Source organism: Manis javanica, chromosome 13 (assembly GCF_040802235.1).
Source record: "Manis javanica isolate MJ-LG chromosome 13, MJ_LKY, whole genome shotgun sequence".
Taxonomy (NCBI): Eukaryota; Metazoa; Chordata; class Mammalia; order Pholidota; family Manidae; genus Manis; species Manis javanica.
In genome coordinates this window covers 90,902,971-90,927,045 of record NC_133168.1, presented here as the reverse complement: position 1 = coordinate 90,927,045, position 24,075 = coordinate 90,902,971, and the positions used below count along the sequence as shown (strand labels likewise).

The window sequence follows — 24,075 nt, the reverse complement described above, 5'->3', positions numbered from 1 at the left end:
TTGAAGACTCAATTACAAGTAGTTTATTTGGGAAGGGATCCGGGAAATGCTGGAGTGCAGAGGGGACACAGGGAAGGGAAGGAAGTTAGTTAAGTGATTTGATATGCAAGTTTACCGCTGTGGGAAGCTTGGATCAATCCTGTGGGGACCAGTGCGGAACACACACCCCAGACATCCCACACAAAGAGTGAGGGAGCTGGGGTACTTACCCACCAACCCCCATCATCTGCCACCGAGGTGCAGAGCTCTGCTCAGACCTGACTAGCTCCCTCTGCTGGCCTTTCTTCTTTCAACAGATCCCCACCTGGACGCTGATTTGCCCATCATAAGCCTAGCAAATCCGGCCTGCAGCCAATGAGGATACTCGCGGGAAAGAAAATACATACACACACACAAACGCAGGATCCAAAAATCCAAACAGCAACTATGAAAATCTAGATGAATAATTATACAAACTTCATAAAGTACAGAACTTAGCATTCATAACCATTTCCTTATGTAGTTTATAGATTATTTGTTCTCACTTGTTAAGAATTGCTGATTTCTGAGAAGCATATCCAACTGTGAATTAAGTAAGCTACATGTAGTCAAATAAATGCAACAGGAAAAGTACAAAAACCCTCTCAAAAGGGTTTGCCAAAAAAGTTACGTTGGCGTGGCAAGTGTTTTTAATCATTTGATATGATAGGGGTGGGGCCAAGGGCTGTTCTCACCACAGGAGCCTCCAGCTTCTCTGAGGCTCTGAAGGACCACTGGGACCCTAGCCCTGCACACCTAGCCTTGGACGTGTTATGAGGGACTGTCTTGGCCCTGACCTCTCCACTGTCAACAGTTACCTCGAAGACATCTGGGCAGGGATCTGATAGGATGCACCCCAGCCATCTCCAGGCTGACTCCTCCCAAACTGAACAGAGCCTAACAGACTTGTGGGATACTATTAAATATACCAACATACTCATAATGGGTGTCCTAGATGGAGAAAAGAGAAAGGAACAGAAAGAATAGTTGAAGCCACACAATATGCAAACACACAACCTCCTCTGTCCAGGCCTCTTGGCCACCCCCTCCTATCCAGGCCTCCATCACCTGGCATCTCACCTCTTACCTGAACATTCATCAGCAAGTGACACAAGCATCTGGGGGAGTCCCAGCCTAGACAAGGAGGCAGATAAACTAGAAAGAAAATTTAAAAAGCCACCAGAGCTATTATGTTCAAGCTATGGCAAATGCTCAAAGAAATGAGGCACAATGATGTACTAATGACTGGACAGTGGTGTGCGTTCAGGGAGGGCTTCCCAAGGAGGAGCTGTTGAAACTACAGGATGAGAAAGAGGCAGTTTCAGAAGAACAAGGGCTTCCCAGGCGGAGGGAGAGGCATGTGCAAAGGGCCTGGGACAGAAACAGTTTGCCGTGAAAGAGGGCCAGAGAGAAGGTTACAGTGAGCAATGGGGGCAACAAAGACAATGAGGCCAGAAGCCTTATTGGGCCTGGATTTTAGTCATGGGAACCAGGCTTTTATTCTAGGCAGGGTGAGCAGTTATGGGAAGACTATTCAGCAAGGGTGCACCGTGATCTGATCTCAGCTCTGTAAGTCCACTCTGAAAATGGAAAGTACGAATGAAGTGGGTTAAATTTTACAGGATGACCACAATATTTCCCATCCCACATCCCCTTGCTCAAGGTCACCTTGACACCCCCCACTGATAGAGATGAGGTCTATGTTCCTTCCCCTTGAACATGGTGCCAGAGTGACACAGTGTGACACCTGAGGCTGGGTCAGGGGACGTTCGTTACACAGATTCTGCCTTGTTTGCTTTTGGATCCCCGGGTGGCTGTGCAGGAAGCCAAACCACCCCACTAGTGACCTGCTCTGGAGGAAGCCCAAGCCACATGAGGAAGCCCATGTGGGTGCCCCAGCCTACAGCTGCCAATCCTGTGAGTGAACATGCCTCTAGATGATTCTGGCCCCCCATTAGCTGAGCCACCCCTAAACCCCAAAGTCTCTCCAGCAGAATAGTAGAGACAATCAATGTCTGCCCTGCCCAATTCCTGAGCCACAGCATCTGTGAGCATCATAAAATGGCTATTTTACACCACTATGTTTTGGAGTAGTTACACAGCAGCAGTAACTGGAGCTGGACAACTGGGGGATCAGGGAGGGGAAGGCACGGGATGGCCTCCCGGAGACTAAGGAAGAAGGGGTCTCATGAAAACCGGTGATGCCAGGGCTTGAGCCAGGCTGGGGCAGTAGATGGAGATGGGGACACACGCAGGATGCGTTTTGGGGTTAAATTCCAGAGAACTTGCTGCATCACCATCGCCAAGGGGGACCCGGGGCTGCGCCACGACGTGCAAAGCTGAGACCCCATTCCCCCAAATACCCACCGGGGCGACTACATCTCCCAGCATCGCTCGCTCAGGCCGCGGGAAGGGGAGAAAAAAAAAAGTTTGGGCCAAGCATTCCCGGAATGCGCTTCCTGCTGGAGCGGGGAGCGGGGCGCGGGCGGGGAGGCCCGGGAGGCCCGGGAGGGGCGGGGCGGGCGCGGGGCGGCGCGGCCGGAGCCCGGGGCGCGCACTCGGCCCGGCTCGGGCCCCAGCATGGCCGAGCCGCTGCTTAGGAAAACCTTTTCCCGCCTTCGGGGCCGGGAGAAACTTCCCCGGAAAAAGTCGGACGCCAAGGAGCGCGGTGAGCCCCGGAGGAGGCGGAGGAAGGGGCGCCGAGCCCCGCGCGGCCTGGGAGGGGGGTCCCAGGGCCCCAAGGAGGGGCGGCCCGGGTGGGGAAGACAAGAAGAGCCCCGCGGAGCCCCCGGAGGTCCGGCAAGGCGGCTGGGGACTGGCAGGGGTCCTGGAAGGGAGGGGCGGGGGTAGAGGGGGCGCGGACCGTTATGTGCGCCTGGCCCGAGCAGCTAGCGCTGCGGGCTCCTCGGGAGGCCCAGGAGGGGGCCTCACCCTGAGAGGAAGTGGGGCCGAGACAGAGCGCCGGGAGGGAGGAGGTGGGTAGGAGGTGGGTGGTCGGGAAACAGGGCCCAATCGCGCCGGCGGGGAACAGCCTGAGCCCTGGGATGGGAGACAGGGGGGAGGGGGGCCGTTCTCCTGCAGAGGGGGCAGCGAGGCGGTGCATCAATCCTAGAAGCCACCCCAAGCCCCCTCCCACCCAATAACCAGTGCCCCCAGCTGCACTGGTCTTAGGCAGCCCCAGGAAACTGTCCCTTTAATACAGATGGGGAAACTGAGGCACCGAGCAGTTGGGTAATTTGCCCAAGGCTAGGGAAGTAACCTAAACAGTTCTTTGGACTCTGCTACACAGAGAGACCCCAGAGACAGGGTGCTGGGGAGGAGGGGAGGGGGGAAATCAGCGTTGACCAGAGTAGGGAGTCTTGGGCAGGCAAGATGAGACCTTAAAGAAATGGGAGCTGCTGGGACAAGAAGTCCCGGGAGGAAGGAGTTAAAGGAGGGATGGCAGCCGACTCCGTGGATCTGACTGCCCCCCACCCCACCCCCAGCCCTTCACAAAGATTCCCAAAATTCCCTGGCCAGAGAATAGGGACAGGGGTGTCCGGACACAAACACACACAGGAAACAGCCCCGGATGTCAGACTGGAGAGGACAGCGAGGGGGGAGCCTCAAGGCACTGGCAGGAACGTCAGGCCTGGGCTGTCTGGAGGGCGGGGTCGGGGTGGCAGTGCCACAGCACGACCTGGAGGTCGCTCCTGCTCCTGTCTGGGGAGCAGAGCAGTGAGGAAGCCTGCATCCACTGGGGGCTACGTGCTTGGCCGTGACACAGCTCCGAAGAAGCTCTCCCCATGCCCTGCAGGGGGACACTGGATCCTCCCATTTCACAGGATGCTGAGGCTCAGAGATGGGAAGCAATTTGTCTAAAGCCACCGTGAGGCTAGAGGGTGCAAGGCCAGAGTCCCTTGGGACACCAATGCCTGAGAAGGGTGGGCTCTAGCCTGGCAACTGATGAAACTGCTGGCAGGCTGGAGCCTACCTCAAACAAACGTGTGGAGCAAGTTCTGGTGCTGAGAGCCCTCCAGCCCCAGCCCCTGCCAGGGGAGAAGCCCTGGGCTGGGGCTGTCCTGGGGTTGGCAGGGTTTGGTTCTCACTCCCCATGCTCTCTGCCAGGCCGCCCAGCCCAATGCCCGGAGCCCAGCCCTCTGGAGTCAGAGCCCCAGGTCTCAGAAGCATCCCAGATTGCAGCGGAGGGGCCCCCCAGCCCTGAGGCATCTCGGAGCCCTGCTCGGGGGGCCTACCTGCAGAGTCTGGAGCCCAGCAGCCGCCGATGGGTGCTGGGAGGGGCTAAGCCCCCAGAGGACGTCACTCTGGGGCCCGGAGCACCTGGCGGCGGGGAGTCTGCTGGCGAGATCTGGTACAACCCCATCCCTGAGGAAGACCCCAGGCCCCTGGGGCCTGAGTCCCCGGGGCCACAGCCAGGCTCAGCTGATCCCGAGGGCCCCAGTGCACAAGGTGAGCTAGCACCCGCCTTACACCCAGGCCCCTCAAGATGACCACAAGCCCTGTCCCCATCCCAAGCCCAGGTTTCTGAAACATGGGGTCTGCTGTTCCTGTAGGTGCAGCCCCCGCCAGCCCCCCACCCAAAGCCTCCCGCACCAAGTCCCCCGGCCCAGCCAGGCGCCTCTCCATGAAAATGAAGAAACTACCGGAGCTGCGGCGCCGCCTGAGCCTGCGGGGCCCCCGGGCCGGCCGAGAGCGTGAAAGGGCGGCCCCTGCAGGCTCCGTCATCAGCCGCTACCACTTAGACAGCAGCGTGGGGACCCCCGGGCGGGCGGCAGTGGCAGGTGGTGCCCGGGGCCTGCGGGCGGGTTACCTCAGTGACGGTGACTCACCTGAGCGCCCAGGGGGACCCCCATCACCCACCGCCTTCCAGCCCTATGAGGTGGGCCCGTCAGGCCGGGCACCCCCAGCCGCACTTTGGGGCCGCCTCAGCCTGCACCTATACGGACTTGGGGGACTGCGGCCGGCGTCCGGGGCCACCCCAAGAGACCTCTGCTGCCTACTGCAGGTGGATGGGGTGGCCCGGGCCCGAACAGGGCCCCTGCGCGGAGGTCCAGACTTCCTGCAGCTGGACCACACCTTCCACCTGGAACTTGAAGCTGCCCGGCTGCTGCGGGCCCTGGTCCTGGCATGGGACCCTGGTGTGCGGCGGCACCGGCCCTGTGCCCAGGGCACCGTTCTACTGCCCACAGTCTTCCGAGGTAGGATGCTTGACTGCAAGGGGAGGAGCAGGAGGGCACAGGATTCAAATCAGGGCTGACCTCTGCCCCCATAGTGTTCATGGTCCTCAGCCCAGGGTGGGGGTGTGGCTTGGAATAGGGGCCCAGACCCCACTCAGACCCCCTTGTGTCTCCAGGATGCCAGGCCCAGCAGCTGGCCGTGCGCCTGGAGCCCCAGGGCTTGCTATATGCCAAGCTGACCCTGTCAGAGCAGCAGGAAGCACCGGGCACGGCTGAACCCCACGTCTTCGGGCTGCCCCTGCCACTGCTGGTGGAGCGGGAACAGCCCCCGGGCCAGGTGCCCCTCATTATCCAGAAGTGTGTTGAGCAGATTGAGCGCCGAGGGCTGCGGGTGAGGCCCTTGCCAAGCAGGCCCTCAGACCTCAGACTTCCTTCTGGACACCCAGCATACAGAGGACATGCCTGCCCTCACTACCCCATCACCCCTGGGGCCCTCCTAGCTCCAATCCCAGCCTAGACAAGGACGGGAAGACTCCGTGGACTGCAGCACCCATCTCAGAACCCATGGGTCATCCATCCACTTAGTAACGCAGGGTCCCAGCCCTTCTGGAGCCGAGTCTGATGGGGAAAAACATGACTCCAATAACTCGCAAGTGTAACAGTGTGGCTAGGACAAGAGTGAGGAAACTGGGAGAGCTTAAGGCAGGACCTGACCAGCTGACTGCAGTCTTTGAGGAAGGCTTCTCGGAGGAGGTGGCAGTAAGCCGAGGAGGAATCAGTTTCCTGAGTCAAAGGAAGTGGGGGCCAGGACGAGTAGAGTTTCCAAGGTCAGGTCATCCAGGAAGCCAGGTGGGGACCCCGTGACAGGTGTCAGAGGAGCAGGAAAGCGCTTAGCCAGCAAAGCCAGCCAGCCCCTAGTCTCAGCCCACTGTCACCCTGGCCCAGACCTCCAGCTCCCACCCTGATCAGTCTGTGGCCCCAGCAGGAACACATGCCCCCTCTGCTCCCAATTCCCAGGTAGTGGGACTGTACCGTCTGTGCGGCTCAGCAGCTGTGAAAAAAGAACTTCGGGATGCCTTTGAGCGGGACAGTGCCGCGGTCTGCCTCTCCGAGGAACTGTACCCCGATATCAATGTCATCACTGGTCAGCATGCCCTTCTGCCCTCTTCCCACTGCTCATTGAACCGGTACCTCAAGAGAATCCCTGTGGTCCTTCTGGGACCTCCCCCGTTCTGTCTGGCCTTTTGCTCACCTTCCCACACCTGTCCTCCTTGTTGCCCCTCCCAACCCCAGTTGGCCCTGCCAGCCCTAGAAGCCAGGGGTGCCCTGACCAGAGTGCCCTGTGTCTGCAGGCATCCTCAAGGATTACCTTCGGGAGCTGCCCACCCCACTCATCACCCAGCCCCTCTACCAGGTGGTGCTGGAGGCCATGGCCCAAGGGCCCTCAAGCAGGGCTCCCCACAGCACCGAGGGCACCCGTGGGCTCCTCAGCTGCCTGCCCGATGTGGAGAGGGTGAGTTGGAATGGGTAGGACTCAGAGCGGGCTGACACCAGTAGGGCACTTCATCCACACCTGGGCTCATAATGGGCATGAGCTTGTAGTACTATCACAATGCTTCCAGGAGGTAGATGCCAATAGTGTCCCCGCTTCATAGCTATGGAAACTGAGGCCCAGAGCAGCTGAGTTGAGTTGTCCATGGTTGCACAGCCAGGATGTATCAAAAATGCAGACTCTGAACACAGGTCCGTCAACCTACCACAGGGGAGGTTCCTGACTGTGGGATCCTGGAGAAGTCCCGACCTCCTCTGGGCCTCAATCCCTCATCTGTAAAATGGGATTAATGCCAGCCCTAACACACATAGGATGGGTTCAAGCCCAAGCTCTGCCATTCCAAAGCTGCTACCTTTGTCCCCAGTCTCCCCTCCAGGAAAATGGAATCATAACACTAGTACCTGATGATTAAATCTTGGCCAGGCCATCTCCCAACTATGAGATATTTTTTATTTTTTATTTTTTATTAAGGTATTATTGATATATACTCTTATGAAGGTTTCACATGAAAAAACAATGTGGTTATTACATTTACCCATATTATCAAGTCCCCACCCATACCTCAATGTAGTCACTGTCCATGAGTGCAGTAAGATGCCACAGATTCACTATTTGCCTTCTCTGTGCTACGCTGTTTTCCCCGTGATCCCCCACACCATGTGTACTAAACATAATACCCCTCAATCGCCTTCTCCCCCCGCCCCACCCTCCTTCCCACACCCCTCCCCTTTGGTAACCACTAGTTCCATCTTGGAGTCTCTGAGTCTGATACTATTTTCCAACTGTGAGATCTTGAACCTCAGTTTCACCAGTGTGGGGCCGTCTGAGTCTCCGCTCAAGTGTTAAGGGGACCGGCTTTGCCCACCTTCTCTCAGGCCACGCTGACGCTTCTCCTGGACCACCTGCGCCTTGTCTCCTCCTTCCACGTCCACAACCGCATGACCCCGCAGAACCTGGCCGTGTGCTTCGGTCCCGTGCTGCTGCCGGCTCGCCAGGCGTCCGCAAGGCCCCGCACCCGCAGCTCTGGCTCAGGAGTCGCCAATGCTGTCGACTTTAAGCGCCACATCGAGGTGCTGCACTACTTACTGCAGGCTTGGCCAGGTGAGCGCGCCCCCAGCCCACGTAGCCAATACTGGCCAGGCCGCCGTCGCGATGCTTTCTTGGGAAGCCAATCAGAGTCTCGGACTTCAGGCAAGCTACGCCCCCAGCAGAATAAGCGTACCTGGTTGCCTCGGAAACCAGATTCAGCCAATCCACGCTTGCTTTGGCCAGAGGCCCCGCCTCTTAATATGTCAATCAGAGGGCCGATTGCCTAAGCAACCAGTTTAGCTCAGCCAGAAAAATCCTGATCCGTTCGAAGGCCTTGGCCCTTCGACAGGCCAATCGGGGCCTGTTTACCTCAAACAGCCACTCAGAGATCTTGCTGCCGGGGCTGTGCGTGACGTCACCACAAGCCCTCCTCCCTCTGCAGATCCCCGCAGGTCTCCGGAGACTCCAGAAGTCACCCCGTACCTACGGCCCAAACAACAGCCGCCGCTGCACTTGCCGCTAGCGGGGCCCGAAGTGGTGACTCGGCCCCGCGGCCGGGGCGGTCCCGAGAGCCCCCCGAGCAACCGCTATGCCGGTGACTGGAGCGTTTGTGGCCGGGACTTCCTGTCCTGTGGCCGGGACTTCCTTTCTGGGCCGGACTATGACCACGTGACAGGCAGCTACAGCGAAGACGAGGACGAGGAGGCGGCCGAGTCCGCGGGAGCTGCAGATTTCGAAGACGACTTCGAGGCACCCTTCAATCCGCACCTGAACCTCAAAGACTTTGACGCCCTCATTCTGGACCTGGAGAGGGAGCTCTCCAAGCAGATCAACGTGTGTCTCTGAGCCTGGCGGGGCAGGATCTCGGTTACTAAGGACCGGGCTCCTGGTTGCTAAGGCAATGCGCTGACCTGTCGCTCAGGCCTCGCTCCTGGTTGCTAAGGAGTTGCCTAGCGACCAGCGGCCTGTTGCTGCGAATCGGGCCTTGTTTCCAGCGCTCAGTATTTGGGCACTGGTTGCAAAGGCAGAGGAAGCGATTTTTGCGGCCAGCTATCGTGGCCATCCTTCCTGAGTGGCAAGGACGTCTCCCTTTTCTGCCAAAGGCCAGTTCTCCCGCTTGCTGGGCTGGCCTCTCTTGCCTCCCTTTAGCGAGGGAACCGCCAGTTACTGTGAGCATCACCCTGGGATGGTGAGACACCCCGAGTCAGTCCTCTTGCTGCTGCCAACCAAATCAGTATTAGCTTTGAGCACTGCACTCTGCTTCTCTCTCGAGGCCTATTAAGGGATGCTGCTTGGGGTGCGGTGGGAGGAAGCCCCTATCCTGGGCACCAATGGATAGGAGCAGCCTGGGACTTAACAGAAAAACTGCTAGTTTCCCCCACCCTCTTTTCCAGGGAAAACCCCGTGATCGGCCCAAGCCCGCAAATGGAGATTGCAGAGTCTGACCCTTGCCCTTCCCAATTGTTCCTCCCCACCCACGAAGAAACAGCACTTATAAGACCTCCCTTTAGGAGGGGCCCCACCTGAAGTGTCAGGCTGGGGGCACTTTGGTACGGAACATATTTATTGCCTCCATGCGTGAGTGTCCGTGTGTGAGGACTAGTGTGCATGAACACGTCTGGAGTGGGCATGTGGGGCTCTTTGAGGGACCACAGAGGGGGGAAGTGTCCACAGTGCCCAGAAACCCAGAAATCCCCAGTACTGGTGCCCCACAGGCCCCAGAGTTCCCGTGTGAGAGTAGGGTCCCCTCCTGTCTCCCCCTTTTATTCACTTCCATCTTTGGGACAATAAATCAATATGCACAGATTCCGGGATAAGTACTTGGGCCCATGTGGACCAGAGGTGGTTTATTCAGTGCACAGGGAAGGTGGGAAGAAAGCACAGCTCAGTCCACAGAGAGAGAGAGGCCCAAGGGCGCCCCCAGGCGGCCAGGGAGCCTCTCTGAGCTCTGTCTCCTCCAGCTCCCCCTTGTCCTCATGGGATAGGCCCGAGGCAGAGCAGGATCGAGACCCAAGCCAGCTAGGCCCAGGGCAGGAGCAGGACGGGAGCCCACAGTACTGACCCACCCACACGGCCCTACATGGCAATGGAGCCGTCCCGGAAGTCAGTCCTCCCAATGAGGATGTTGACCACAACCGGGTGTCCATCTCGACACTGTTGCTGGGCATCACCCAGCACCTTGACCACCTGATCTTTATTATCCCGTGAGAGCAGCAAGCCCTGGGCCCCCAGTCCCATGGCCGCCTTGTGATAATCTACAAGAGAAGGTCAAGTCAGATGGTGGTAAGGGACCCAGCCCACGAGCAGCCAGCCCGAGAGAACACATGCCCAGCCTGGCCTGAAAGAGCTTCCCCCACCCCCACCCTGCCAGACTCCTCACCAGTGAAAGCCAGGCCACAGGCCACATTGCTGCCCAGATAGGGCACCTGCTCCCGAGAAATCTGGGTCCAGCCAGCATCATTCCCTATCAAGGCTATCACAGGGATCTGCAGAGGGAAGATGAGGCTGAGCCACGGCCTGCAGTTTCCAGGCTTAGCCAGCCAAAGGACACATAGGGACAGGACTTACGCAGGACATAAGCAGCTCCCTCCCCAGCCCACCCCATGCGATATCTCCCAGAACCCCATGTTCTGACTGGGGCAGCGTGGTCACCTTGTGTCTGACGAAGGTGTCAAATTCGATGAGACTGTAGCCAAAGGCTCCATCCCCAAATAGACACCAGACCTGGGGGGGTACCGATGTTCATTGGTTTGACTCACGGACCGGAAAGCACCAAGCCTCCTGCCTCCAGCACCCTGACTCACCTCAGCATCTGGCCGGCACAGTTTGGCCCCCAGTGCAAATCCTGCACCAACCCCCAAAGTCCCAAAGGCCCCTAGGAGAACCAAGAGCAGGTAGCTGTGAAGGGGCCCAGGCAGTGCATGCTGCCCCAGACACAGACCCTTCCTTACCAGGATCAAGCCAGCGCAGGGGGCCGCGGGGCTGCACCAGGTGGGCAGCAGTGCCCACAAAGTCCCCACCGTCGACCACCAGAATTGAGTTTTCAGGCAGAGTTTCCTCCACCTGCTGCAATACCCACACCGGGTTCAAGTGCTGGGCTACAGGCATCAGCGCCTTCTCCCTGAGACGGAGCACTGCACATCAGCAGGGCAAGCAGCAGAGCCTGCCGAGAACCCACGTCCCATGTCCCCTCCACCCAGCCCCCACCGGAAGGCCTGCTCCTTCTGCCGGTCAGCTTGCCGAAGCTCCTCTAGCCAGTCTGAGGCCCACGTCTGGCCCTTAAGGCCCTCCACCAGCTTCACCACGAAGGAGCCCACGTCTCCTGGGGAAGGAAGGGAGCACAGCTGTGGTGAGGTGGCCTCCTCCTGCCCTTCAGCACCAGAGACTCAAAGACAGCAGGAAGCCAACAGCAGCATCTGAGGAGGCATGGAGGCAGGACAAAACCCAGAGCCTGCTGGAACCAGGCAGGACGAGAGGGAGGGCAGGGCCAGACCAACAAAGCTCGGGGAGCAGAGTGGTTATTAATGCAAGCGGGCCTTCTCACTGTCTGCCCCTCACGTCCCAGGTCATACAGGGCTGTCCATTCTACCTCTGAAACATGTCACTAAAATACCTCCATCTACCAAGCACTTCTCCATAACCCAGGCAAACGAAGTGCCTGTGGACAAATCAATGAGCCGGTGACAATGTGCTTTTCATCCTCTTCATTTTAGAAATGATCACACGGAGGCTCCGGGAAGCTGAGTTTCTCGTCCCTGGCCCTCCCCACTCCAGGCCTTGTCAACTCCACCCTGGCCCTGACTAACAGACCCCCTGCCTCGGCCCGGCTCCCTCCAACCTGCGGCCTTCCCACACATGAATGCAATGGTGCCACTTCTCCGCTTGACAGAAAAGTCTCCTGTCACCTACGATGCCACACAGACTCAGTGTCCTTGGAACGACTGGCAGAGCAGAGCACCGCAAGGCTGTGGGAGGGGGACTGACAGGGGTGGGGGGACTCTGACCGGATGACAGTCCTCAGGGCCAAGGAGTGAGCTCCATCCTGCAGGCTGCAGGTGCCGTGGGAGGGTTTGCCGCCAGGGGACATGATCAGAGGCACATCCCCAGGCCTTGCCTTTCCACACCCTACCGGTTATTCATCCAGAAGCACCCATCAGTCTGAGAGCCAAATATATGTCTCTGGCTGACTGGGGGTCCCCTGGGCACGGTCTGGGCCTGGATCACCAAACACCCAGCTCAAGCAGCTGCGGCAGAGGCCAGGAGGATGGGGACCCGGACAAGCATGTCAATGGGGCGTAGAGGGCACAGTGGAGGCTCACCCTGCACAGCCTCCTGGGGCTTCCAGAACATGTCTGAATTGACCAGCATCTCTTTCCGGTTACGGTTGATAATGATGATCTTGCTGCTGCGACTGAGGACACGGCCATAGGACAGGCGGAAGTCACACACAGTTCCTGGGGTGGGGGACAGGGTCTCGGGTGATGGAAGGCCAGTGTCGTTGGGAGGGTGCCCCTCTACCTTACTTAACCCACCGTGGCGGATTGAATAAAAAAACGTCCCCACTCTTCACCTCTCCCTCTACCACTGTCACCAGCGATGACTCTGCAGCTCCCATCCCGCAAACTGGGGCTGGCCTCAGGCAGAAGTGATGGGGGCACTCCTGACACCAAGCTTCAGCAAGCGTCCACCTGACACCACGCTTCCACCCTCTCTTAGATGACCCTGTTCCCCCAGCCCTGCATGTTTCTCATCGCTACTGAGTGAACAAGCCCAGGCTGGCCTGCTGGGTGGAGACCATGGAGGCAGAGATAAGAGAGGAAGGAGAGAACATTACCCAAGCCAAGGCCGTGCTGGCTCAGCCTAGAACCAGCCAACCGCTGGCACAGCTGCCTTCCTGCCTCCCCAACAACAGCCTCGTGAAAGAGCCGTGCCCAGACCAGAAAAACTACCCCTCACCCGTAGGTGGGCCTTGAGAGATCATAGGGCATTTTAAGCCTAAGTTTAAGGACAGTTAGTACACAGCAGTAGGGAACGGACACACCTACTATGTGTCTGGCAGGGTTGAAAGCCCTTTCGGTGAAGACAGGCATGCCACGTATGGATACGCTGCACAAATGCTGCGTAAAGCACACAAATGCAGACGCTGGACGTGAAGCACTGCACGTGCCGCTCTCTGTGCACAAGGGGCAGAGAGCACAAAGCTGGGCCATAGCCCACGGCGGCAACCTGGCGAGTCTGCCTGAATTTCAGGTTCAGGGTCGTTCAAAACCCTCTGAAGGCACCAGGGTGAGGCCAGCGCGTACCTGACTGGGAGGGGCCGGATCACCGGGTGAGGAGGGGCCTGAATGGGGGAGAGGGAGGAGGGGCGGGGAGGCTGAGACCCACCTGCCAGGACCACGACGTCGGCCTTCTTCAGGGCAGCACCACGGTTCTGCCGGATGTGGAGGGGGTGGCTGCGGCCCAGCAGCCCCCGCGCCATCCCCCCGAGGAAGCAGGGGATGCCCAGGGTCTCCACGGCAGCCCTGGGGGTCCAGGCAGAACAGGTGAGCACGGCCAGGGACCTGCCTCTGCCCCACAGGCACCGAGTGGCCGGGAAAACATGACAGTAAGGCCGGGGCTAAGGCTTCTCACCGAAGCTTTTCGGAGGGTGTTGGGGGCAGCAGGGCCTGGCTCCCCAGCAGAATAAGGGGCCTTTTGGCCCGGCTCAGTATCTCAACACAGCGCTGCACCTGAATGAGACGCAGGTTGCCATCAGCCCCCGAGATCAAGGCCCCAGTACCGACTTAAAGAGGGGCTGTCCTGCCAGGTGGGGGTCCTTGCTGAAGAAGAGAGGGGATCCACCTGCTGTAGGGATGCCATGGGGATGTCCAGAGGCAGGGGGCCCTTGGGCTGAGGCTCCCAGGCTCCTGCAAAGAGGTTGGCCAGGTGATTCTCTAAATACCTGCAAAGGAAAAAGAAAGGGTGGGCAGTTACCAGGAATAATTTCTGGGGCTCCAGGAACTGAAGGAGAGGAGCCCAGAGGGAAGCATCAGGCACAGAAGCGGCCACGGGCCAGGCAAGCCCCAGTGGCCAAGGCTCTGGCAACTTGTTTCCCCTCAGAAGCTTCTGGTAACCATCCCAACCTGACAAAGACCCATGGAAACAAGTGGTACAGGTGTGGAGTGGCAGGAACAGGGCCGTCGCTGCAGGGTGAGACAGATGCGGCTCTGCTGCTTCCAAGCTATGTGACTTTGGGCAAGTAACTTAAACTTTTTGAGCATCCTTCTCTAGAAACTGTAAAAGGACGCCTTCCTCCCAAGGTTCATTGATCTATCCATTAAGGATACAGAGTATTTTGCAAAATGCTCGATCCATGCTTAACATCGTCAGTCCTCTGGCTCCTGCTCTAGCTTCCAACATCTCTCTTCTGTCTCCTTACTTACTGGTCTCAGCCCTGTGCAAGGCCCTGGAGACACAAGACAAGTTGCATTCAGCCCTGCCCTCAAAGAACACCCAGTCCAGCCAAAAACAGACGCATGGATGTTGGCAGGAAGTAGCTGGAGCCAGCAGTTTCTGTTTCTGTTTAAAAGAGTCAAGATTGCAGAGAATGAGAAGAGGCCACAGAAGGAACCGCAACATGGAAAGGAAAGTCCAGTGAAGAGCCAGTCTTGCAGGAGGCCAAGGAGGAGCCAACGGAGTCCAAGGAGAATGTGGGCAGGGGGTCCTGGGAGGCCACGGAACAAGAGGCTATCACAGCCACAGAAAAAAAGCACTCAAAAACTCAGCCCACCTAACATGGGCACCAGTCACCTCCTATGTGTTCAAAACCCCTGAATCCCCCTTTTCTGTTTCTGGTTCCCTAACCATGTAGAAGAAAGGATCAGAGACAGCTTGCCTTACACCTGACATGACACTGGACTCAGCCTTACTGTTATTTAAGATAATAATGGTTAATTCCTTTACACTCAGCATTCTGCATCCATCTAGCAGATGAGGAAACTGAAATCAAGAAAGGTTCAATCATAATGTATGTAAGTCAAATCAGTAGGTTTACACCTTAAACATGTACAGTCCCGTATGTCAGCTACATCTCAATAAAACGGGAGGTAAAAAAAGAAAGGTCTAATGGTTTGCTCAAGGTTAACATAGCAAGTTGGCAGTGGTCCTCAGATTTAGACCCATCTTGTTGGACTTTTATTTCATTCATTATAGATGGCAGGTCGCTCTGTGGGTAAAGCAATGTAGGCCCCTCCATGATGAATCCTAGTGGATGATTTCACGCAAGTCAGTAACCTCACCTAGAATACAGGCATATTAATACCTGAGCATCTTAACACCAAGGGTTGCTATAAAAGCGCTACTCCCATGGTTTTACTATGGGGGCAAAGCCACTGCTCCTTGAGCTGGCCCTCAAGGTGCTTCTCACGAGCCCAGGGCATAGGGACCTGTCTTGTCCATGCCCATCCTGGGTCCTGGCCCATAGTGACAGTCACTAAATACTTTGCAGGAAGAGGGGATGGAAGAAAAGGGGAAGAGAATCAATTCCTCCCACCCCCTGCCACTCAGCGCCATTCAGCCAGGCCCAGCCTCAGTGATAACCCAAAACAGATCCTTTCTGCATCCCTCGGCTGGGGTTCTGCCCTTACCTAAAACTGAAAGAAGATTCCTCCAACATACAGCTCTTCCAGGAAAACCTTCACGCTTATCCCAGGCCAGACCCACTGTTCTGTTCTCTCCCAAGAATCTGGTCACTCACCACTCCAAGTCCCACAGTGGCCCCAGAGGGGGCTGTGCCCATGTTAGGGGCCTGCAGGGACCCAGTACCTCCGATCCTGACATAATGGAGGTACAGGCACGCATACGTGATGCATCCATGAGCCTGCATCCCACAGCCAAACCCAGATCCAGGCTACTATCACCTCTCATCCTGGTGACCATACCTCCTCCCTGGCTTCCCAGCTTCCAACCAACTCCACGGTCCCTTCCCCAGCAGCAGCTGACGGGACCATAATATAAACCTGAATCAGAGTATCCCAGCCTCTACTTAAGGCCCTACAAGGCTTCTCAATGGATCTCAAATCAAAAACAAACCCCCAGATCCTCCTGAGAGCCCCCTGCTGGCTACTCAGCGTTCAGGCCTTGCCCCCTCCCCTTTGCTCACCTACTGCTGCCCGGTGGGCCACCTCGCCTTCCCAACCCATCAAGCTCATTCCTGCCTCCAGACCTTTGCATGTGCTCTTCACGCTACCTGGAATGCTCTTCCTATGGCTGTTCCCTCTCAACTCATGTGCAAATCGAACAAGTGAAAAGAGGGAAGGGTGCTGGCAGGAAGTTGCAGAAGAGGGCAGGGGTCTGGGGAGGGCATGGTGGGTATGGAGCTACTCACCAGGCAACCACATGACCCATAAGGCCCTTGGGTGGCTTGGCTGGCACCATCTCCTTCTGGACCATGAAGTAGGGGTACAGCACGTCAATGGGCAGCTCCACAAACACCGGGCCTGCAGGACAGGGGCATTGCTGAGCCTGCCATGCCACCACAGGCCCCAAGCCTTTAGAGCCTGACACTGCCCAGCACCCACCCACCCCCACCTACCTACCTACCTGGAGTGCCTGACTGGGCAGCAGCTATTGCAGCCCTCAGGGTGGGCACAATGTCCCGCACCCTCCGCACTGAAGCACAGAACTTGCAGAGTGGACGGAACAGGGACATGTGATCAATGTCTTGGAGTGCACCCCGGTTCTGGTGGGGACAGGAGTCCAGGGAGTCAACACATGAGTCCATCCAGCCTCCCTGGGGCCCCCACCCCTCCCCAAAGGCAGGGCACCTGCAGCAGGGTGCTGGCGGCCCCACCCAGAAGCAGGACTGGGGACTGAGCTATCTGGGCGTTCTTCACTGCAGTCACCGTGTTGGTGAGGCCGGGGCCTGCCGTGACTGCCGCCACACCCACCGTCCCTGGAACACAGACCCTGTCACAGTCATACCCTTTCTCCTGGTCACCTCTGGAAAAACCCTGCCCCTTAAAGACCCCCCCATACGGGCCTCACCAGCCCACAGCCCTCTCCTCCCTGCCCTCACCGGACAGGCGGGCCACTGCATCAGCGGCAAAGACGGCTGTGACTTCATGGCGTGTGTCCACGACACGGATACCCAGCTTCTCGCAGGCCACCAGCAATGGGGATATGTGCCCACCAACCAGGGTGAAGAGGAACCGCACATCGTGGGCCCTCAGCACAGCTGCCACGTTCTCCCCACCATGCTGGATGCTTGCCTTGTCCACCTGGGAACAAGGGCAGGGAAGAGCAAAGCCATCAAGGCCCAAGGCAAGGGGGCCAGCAGGTGGGGAAAGGGCAATCCCACTCCCCTAGGAAGGGGGGCAGGAGCAGGGTCATAGGTCAGGGAAACTTGTTGTCAGTTAGACACACATGATATTATACACCAGACCCACAACAGGACACACAACCTTAACGGTCTCTCATCATATACTTTTATAGCTAAGGGGACCAGCACTTGCTCAAGCAAAGTTCAAAGTCTCACAGAACCGACACTGTGAAGTGCCCATTCCATACACTGTCCACCTCGAGGATGGTGGGGCAGCCAGGCAGAGAGGAAAGGGAAGGCAGACCCAGAGAACACCGAGTTTGGCCGGGGGTCATCTGCTGGGACTCAGAACTGCCTGCCCTCCAGGGGGTAGCATGACTGCTGACTCCAGCCATCCAGACGCCCTCCCACTGGTGGGCCAGGTCCAGCTGACACGCTGCCAGCCATCAAGTGCCTGGCACAGAAGCAGCCTGCTGGCACAGATCATGCTGAAGCCTTTGCCTTCAAGTCCCCATGGCTAGTGACATTGATCCGGTTTAGGAGAAGGTCTGGGGAGGATCAAGACTGCTCTAGACTAGGAGAACAGGCAGCCCCTTAGTGCCTGCCTTCGGTGCACTCTGACCCCACCACCACCGTGTTTGGGTAGCACTGCTCTGTGAGAAGGACACAGGTAACCTGGAGGAGGTGGGCAGGCCGTTGAGTGCCCGCCGGGGAGGAGTAACTTCCCTATGATCTCTAATCGGTAGCAAAGTCCAGGGTCCCTTGTATGCAGCGTCAGCGTGGCAATGGATCTAGGGCCCTGGCCAGAAATCTCCGGACCAAGCCCTCTGGATTAGTCGGGCCGCGGTTTTCCCGCCTGCCAAATGGGCGAGCTAGAAGGAACGCTGGCAGACCGTTTCTTCCTTGGCTTCCCCCAGCCTGCCTGCCGTCTGGGCCTCGCACCTTGTGCCGCAGCTGATAGATGAGCCCCAGGCGGTGCGCGGCGCCCAACAGGGTGGCCGCCAGCGTCCCTAAGGCCAGGAGCAGGAAGGAGGGGAAGAAGCTCCCGCCAGGGGCGGCAGCCGCGGGAGCCTCCATGGCACCTGAAAGAGAAAGGACGGTGCCAGAAAGGTCGGTGCCAGGACCTAGGCACACCGCTCTCTTACCCGGAAGGCGCGCCTCCTTTATACCAAGTCTGGGGCCACACCCCTCCGCCCAAGATCCTTGAGCCCACGCCCCTTCCGCACCTAGGCTCACCCCTCGGGAACTAGGCCACGCCCCCCGGGACCAGGCCACGCCCCTGTGGGGGGCCAGCAAACACACTCACCCGACCGTCATGTTGCCACCATCAACCCAACTAAGCTCCCACAAGCCAATGCGGCCACAACCGCCTCAAATCGTTACTTTCCCACTTTCCTGCTGCTCAGTACGTCAGTGGGAAGCCCCGCCTCCCTTCATAGCAGGGTCCCTTGAGCACACCCCACGGCTACGTCACCAGGAGGGATGCGGCCACGCCCCCAGGTGTGAGTGCAGGGCCCTTTGCTCGTGCCGGGCTCCACCCCTCGGCGAGCGCACGAGCCAGAGCCTGACCGCCGGCCCAAGGCCGCAGGTCGAGGTCATATCGCGTCAAGATGGTCCTCCGACCCCCGGGGCTCTTCAGCAGTCACCTACAGGAAATGGCGCCGACTCCAGAGGAATTCAGCGCCCTTCGTATCACGTGACCCGCGGGAGCGGCTTGCGGGGGCTGGGCCCGCAGCCTGAAACGGCGCCGCTTGCACCCGCCGGGATCAGCAGTGTGCTGCAGCCGTCCCGACGCGCGTGCGCAGAGCCGTATCCACGCTCCGGGACGCAGGCCCCTACTGTAAGAGCCCCGTCTCTACTAGCCCCCTCGTGCACAGGCCCCGCCTTCCCTCGCCTCTCATTGGCTCGCACTGCCGCCTTCACCCCCGTCTTTACGGGAGGCCGCACCCCCCAGCGTCTTCTATAGGTCAACACCCTTCCGGGCCCGCCTTCTGCGGCCTTCCTTTGGTCCCACATTGCAGGCCCATAAAGTCAGGGCCGCCCCAGCCCAACCAGCTTTCCAGGCCATTCGCTCCTTCAGGTTGGAGATATGTGGACAGTTACGAGCCCTCCCCCTATTGGGAACTCGTCCCAGACTAGCCCCGCCCCTCGCTCCAGCGCCAGGCCCCGCCTCCCATCTCACCGTGTACCTGCGAAGACATGGGGCCCCACCCGGGGCCCCGCCTCCTTCCTTGTAGGCCCGCCTCCCTGTTGACCCCTCCCCCAGGGGCCCGCCCCTTCCCATACCTTTGCGGTGCACTGTCGGTGCAATTCGCCCCATTACAGCTCTGGAAAGTTTCTACTCTGTAAAATGATCTCTTCAAGATCTTCCAAGATCATCAAAGGGGGAATAGTTCTGGTATGGATTTGTCCAAGCCAAATCCTGCCGTTTTAACATAGGTTCCCATCCCTTGTGGGCTTAAGGGATTTCCCTCTGAGGATTCCACCCCATCGTGGAATCATTCCAAGGTTTTCGCTTCACCCATTTGGAGAAAAAATCACTTCCGTTGGCCCCATATTCTTTGTCTGTTGCTGTCCCTTTACACCTCTTTTTAGAAAAATTCCTCCAATAAATTATCTGTGCTATTAGGAAATAAAATGAGAACGCTTCAGAATTAGCAATGGGAGACGGGACAGCTAGGAGCCTCCCAGGGGAGAGAGCCAAGGACCATGGGGGGATATGCACAAAGAACTTACCCACCACAAGGGTAGGGGTCTCCACAGTTCCTGCCTAACGAAAAATTTTAATTGCTCAACTCAATGACCTCTCTGTTTTTCATGCTTCCACTCAAGTATTTTTGTTTTCTGTACTGTTAACATGTATTTTGCATGTAGATGGAAATGTTCATTTTTAGTTTGTAGGTCACCAAACTATGAGAAACCATCCTATGGCTTGAGGGCAGATCTTTTATTTTAAACTGAATACAGGAAAATATTACTCAATAGGCTGTATTCCTTGGAGATGGGTGCTACCTATGAGTAGAGGGGTGCAAGGATATTATACAAACACTGAGTATACTGGCACCAGTCCTTCCGGTCCTGCTTGTCTAGGGATATGCCGTCAGACCGTTCAGGGCCAAGCTATCTACAAGACAAACCCTTCTCCTGCTAATATTTGCTGCCTCTCATAGCACCACCTTTTAAATTTTTTATCTTTTAATCTTAATTGTGGTAAAATACACATACAATAAAATTTACCATCTTAACCACTGTAAGAATTGTGTGATCACAGATCTGATCGCACTCCCAAGAGGGCGAATTGCAATGGGAGAGCACTCCAAAGACAAGCAAAGCCCCTGAGGCGTGAGTGTTTATAGACTTACGCACAAGGAGTCAGGAGCAGCCAGCTGGATGAGGTCACCCACTGCTGTTGTGGACAGGGAGGGAACTGCTTATGTGGGGCGAGGGGACAAAGACTAAGAATGTGCTGTGGGTAAGGGGGCAAAAACTATGTGCTACACTAGGAGGAATCATTCTTGTGCCACTAGCACCCCAAGAAACAAAACCTTGGTCAGAGGGGTCTGCCTCCCAGTAAGATGTTTCCATGGGCAAGTCAGAGCTGGATTTCAGCATACCCACATACTTAGCATACTGCCAGAAAGAGGGGACCATGTAGACACATGGCTATTCTAGGACAAAATGTTACAATCAGCCAGTGCTTGTCCCCACAAGGGTAACAATTCAGTAGTGTTAAGTACATTCACATTGTTGTGCAACCATCACCACCACCATGCACCTCCAAAAAACCGAAACTTCATAGCTGTTAAATCCTCATTCTCCATTCCCCCATCTCCCCAACCCTTGGTTACCTCCATCCTACATCCTATCTCTACCAATCTGACCACTATAGATAACTCATATAAACAGAATCATATTTGTCTTTTTGCGAATGGCTTATTTCACTAAACATAATGTCCTTAAGGATCGCCAACATTGTTCCATGTGTCAGAATTTCCTTTTTTAAGGCTGAATAATACTCCATCATACGGATGGACCATGTTTAGTTTCCCCATCATCTTTCAGTGGGCATTGGGTTGCTGCCATCTGTGGCTATTGTGAATAATGCTACTGTGAACAAGGATGTACAAATATCTTTTGGAAATCCTTCTTTCATTTCTTTAGATATATAGCCAGAAGTGGAATTGCTAGATCATACTGTGATTCTATGTTTCATTTTTTAAGGAACCACCATACTGTTTTCCATACCAGCTGGGCCATTTTACATTCCCACCCACAGTGCACAAGGGTTCCAACTTCTCCCACATCCCTGCCAACACTTGTTATTTTCTGTGAGGTTTTTTTTTTTTGGTATTAACCATTGTAATGGATGTGACAGTGTAACTTTTTGTTCATCATGTTGCCAACACTCATTCTCTGTTCAATTTTGCCACTCCTCCCCTCAGAAGAGACATAGGATAAAAACCCTATCCTGTCACAAATACACACATCAAATTCTGCTTTCCCAAACATGGGGTTAAGCAGTCCAGTCACACTAAAAGAACACTACAATCCATGTTTCCCAATGTGATCTGCATGTACTATTTGGACTAATTGATTTCTAGAAAAATTTCCCAGGCCCCAAAATTGTACCAGGAGGAAATGAGCTGAGAAAGCTTCAGTGGCCAAGGGGTACAATGAGGAGCCTTCCAGAGGACAAAGATATATACGGAAACAAAATGGTCCATCTTTAATTCCTATACCTTTTCAAATCTTACCCTTCAGTCTTGGCCTCTGAGTAGTGGCGCTGTGAGTGGGGAGGAGTAAAACCTCACTTCAAACATCTGTTTCAGTTTGAGTAGTGGACTTTGGGCTGCAAGTATCAGAAAACCCAAATGCAAGTGGGTTTAAATTATATGGACAATTTATTCTTTACATGACAAGACGTGTCACTGAGGACACAGACTTTTTTCATCTTTTCTACTTTGTCATTTTCAAATGTTGTGTCACAAAATGGCTGCAGAAGCTCCAAACATCACCTTCTCTCACAGACTCAGATTAGAGGCAAGAAAAGAAAATCTCTCTTCTCACAACCTTCTCTGATGTGAGGAAACTACAGAATCCCCATCCATTGAATCCCCTCCCTTTTACTGCCCAGAATTTACTCATTTTTATATGACTCATTAGCAAGAGAATGGAGTTATTTTGGGTTTATAATAATCAAAATTCTAAACTCAGGCTAACAGAAGTCCAACTTCCAAGATTTCCTTGAAATCTAAATAGAAGTAAGGTTCTGTTAGCAAGAATTCCTGCATGGCAGGCAGACTTTTTTATTATTATTTAAGTATCATTGATATGCAATCTTACAAAGGTTTCACATGACCAACATTGAGGTTTCAATATTCAGCCATATTATCAAGTCCTCACCAGCTCTATTGCGGTGACTGTATATCAGTTTAATAAGATGTGATAGAGTCATTACTTGTCTTCTCTGCTGTACTGCCTTCCCTGTGACCTACCGATATTGTGATTGTGAATTGTAGTGCCCCTTATCCCCTTCTCCCTCCCTCTCTACCCGTCCTCCCCAACTCCTCCCCCTTGGTAACCACTAGTCCCTTCTCAGAGTCTATGTGTCTGCTGCTATTTTGTTCCTTCAGTTGTGCTTTGTCTTTATACTCCACAAATGAGTGAAATAATTTGATACTTGTTTTTCTCTACCTGGCTTATTTCACTGAGCATAATACCCTCCAGCTCCATCCATGTTGTTGCAAATGGTAGGATTTTTTTTCTCTTTATACTGAGTAGTATTCCACTGTGTGTATGTACCACCTCTTCTATATCCATTCGTCTACTGATGGACACTTAGGTTGCTTCCATATCTTTGCTATTGTAAATAGTGCAGCGATAAAGATAGGGGTGCATCTGTCTTTTTGAATCAGGAATCTGGTTTTCTTCAGGTAAATTCCTAGGAGTGGAATTACTGGGTCACATGGTATTTCTGTTTTTAGTTTCTTAAGGAACCTCCATATTGCTTTCCACAATGGTTGAACTTGCTTACATTCCCCCCAGCAGTGTAGGAGGGTTCCCCTTTCTCAACATCCTCGCCAACATTTGTTGTTCTTAGTCTTTTCGATGCTGGCCATCCTTACTGGTGTGAGGTGATATCTCACTGTGGTTTTAATTTGCATTTTCCTGATCATTAGCAATGTGGAGGATCTTTTCACATGCCTGTTGGCCATTTGTATATCTTCTTTGGATAATTGTCTGCTCAGATCCTCCACCCATTTTTTAATCAGGTTTTTTTGGGGAGAGGTGTTGAGGTGTGTAAGTTCTTTATATATTTTGCATGTTAACCCCTTACCAAATGAATCATTTATTAATATATTCTCCCATACTCTGGTGCCTTTTCAGTCTGCTGATGGTGTCCTTTCCTGTACAGAAACTTTTTAGTTTGATGTAGTCCCACTTGTTAATTTTTTATTTTGTTTCCCTTGCCTAAGGAGATGCGTTCAGGAAAAAGTGGCTCATGTTTATATTCAAGATATTTTTGCTTATGTTGTCTTCTTAGAATTTTATGGTTTCATGACTTACATTCAGGTCTTTGATCCATTTCAAGTTTACTTTTGTGTGTGGAGTTAAACAATAATCCAGTTTCATTCTCTTGCATGTAGCTGTTCAGTTTTGCCAACACCAGCTGTTGAAGAGGCTGTCACTTCCCCATTGCATGTCCATGGCTCCTTTATCATATATTAATTGACCATATATGCTTGGGTTTATATCTGGGCTCTCTGTTCCACTGATCTATTGGTCTGTTCTTGTGCCCCTACCAAATTGTTTTGATTAGTGTGGCTTTGTAGTAAAGCTTGAAGTCAGGGAGCGTAATTCCCCCTGCTTTGTCCTTTCTTCTCAGGATTGCTTTGGCTACTTGGGGTCTTTTGTGGTTCCATATGAATTTTAGAACTACTTGTTCTAGTTCATTGAAGGATGCTGTTGGTATTTTGAGAGGGATTACATTGAATCTGTAA

The 24,075-nt window shown here is 55.0% G+C and overlaps 2 protein-coding genes across 6 annotated transcripts; one reads left to right on the top strand and one right to left on the bottom strand.

Annotated features, from left to right (window-relative positions):
* The first annotated feature begins 2,520 nt into the window (after window positions 1–2,520).
* On the top strand, window positions 2,521–9,582 carry SYDE1 (synapse defective Rho GTPase homolog 1). Its single transcript, XM_017678983.3, has 8 exons — window positions 2,521–2,686; window positions 4,126–4,467; window positions 4,572–5,216; window positions 5,372–5,586; window positions 6,213–6,339; window positions 6,548–6,708; window positions 7,623–7,848; window positions 8,219–9,582. The coding sequence occupies exons 1-8, from the start codon at window positions 2,599–2,601 to the stop codon at window positions 8,620–8,622; spliced, it is 2,208 nt and encodes a 735-aa protein (XP_017534472.3). The 5' UTR covers window positions 2,521–2,598; the 3' UTR covers window positions 8,623–9,582.
* An 8-nt stretch (window positions 9,583–9,590) lies between these two features.
* On the bottom strand, window positions 9,591–18,937 carry ILVBL (ilvB acetolactate synthase like). 5 transcript variants are annotated; one of them, XM_017678985.3, is made up of 16 exons: window positions 18,725–18,937; window positions 18,017–18,156; window positions 16,832–17,033; window positions 16,581–16,708; window positions 16,357–16,495; window positions 16,142–16,253; window positions 13,618–13,717; window positions 13,408–13,505; window positions 13,162–13,298; window positions 12,096–12,230; window positions 10,984–11,098; window positions 10,728–10,897; window positions 10,581–10,651; window positions 10,429–10,500; window positions 10,157–10,262; window positions 9,591–10,031 (listed from the first exon to the last, which is right to left on the bottom strand). In XM_017678985.3, exons 2-16 carry the CDS (start codon window positions 18,149–18,151, stop codon window positions 9,853–9,855), a joined length of 1,899 nt encoding a protein of 632 aa, XP_017534474.3. In that variant the 5' UTR covers window positions 18,152–18,156; window positions 18,725–18,937; the 3' UTR covers window positions 9,591–9,852. The 5 variants fall into 5 exon arrangements, 4 of the variants coding, with proteins under 4 accessions (XP_017534474.3, XP_036874152.2, XP_017534475.3 ...); XM_037018257.2 differs by lacking the exon at window positions 18,725–18,937 and adding an exon at window positions 18,549–18,702; XM_017678986.3 differs by lacking the exon at window positions 18,725–18,937 and adding an exon at window positions 18,381–18,509.
* Between the last annotated feature and the right edge of the window lie 5,138 nt (window positions 18,938–24,075).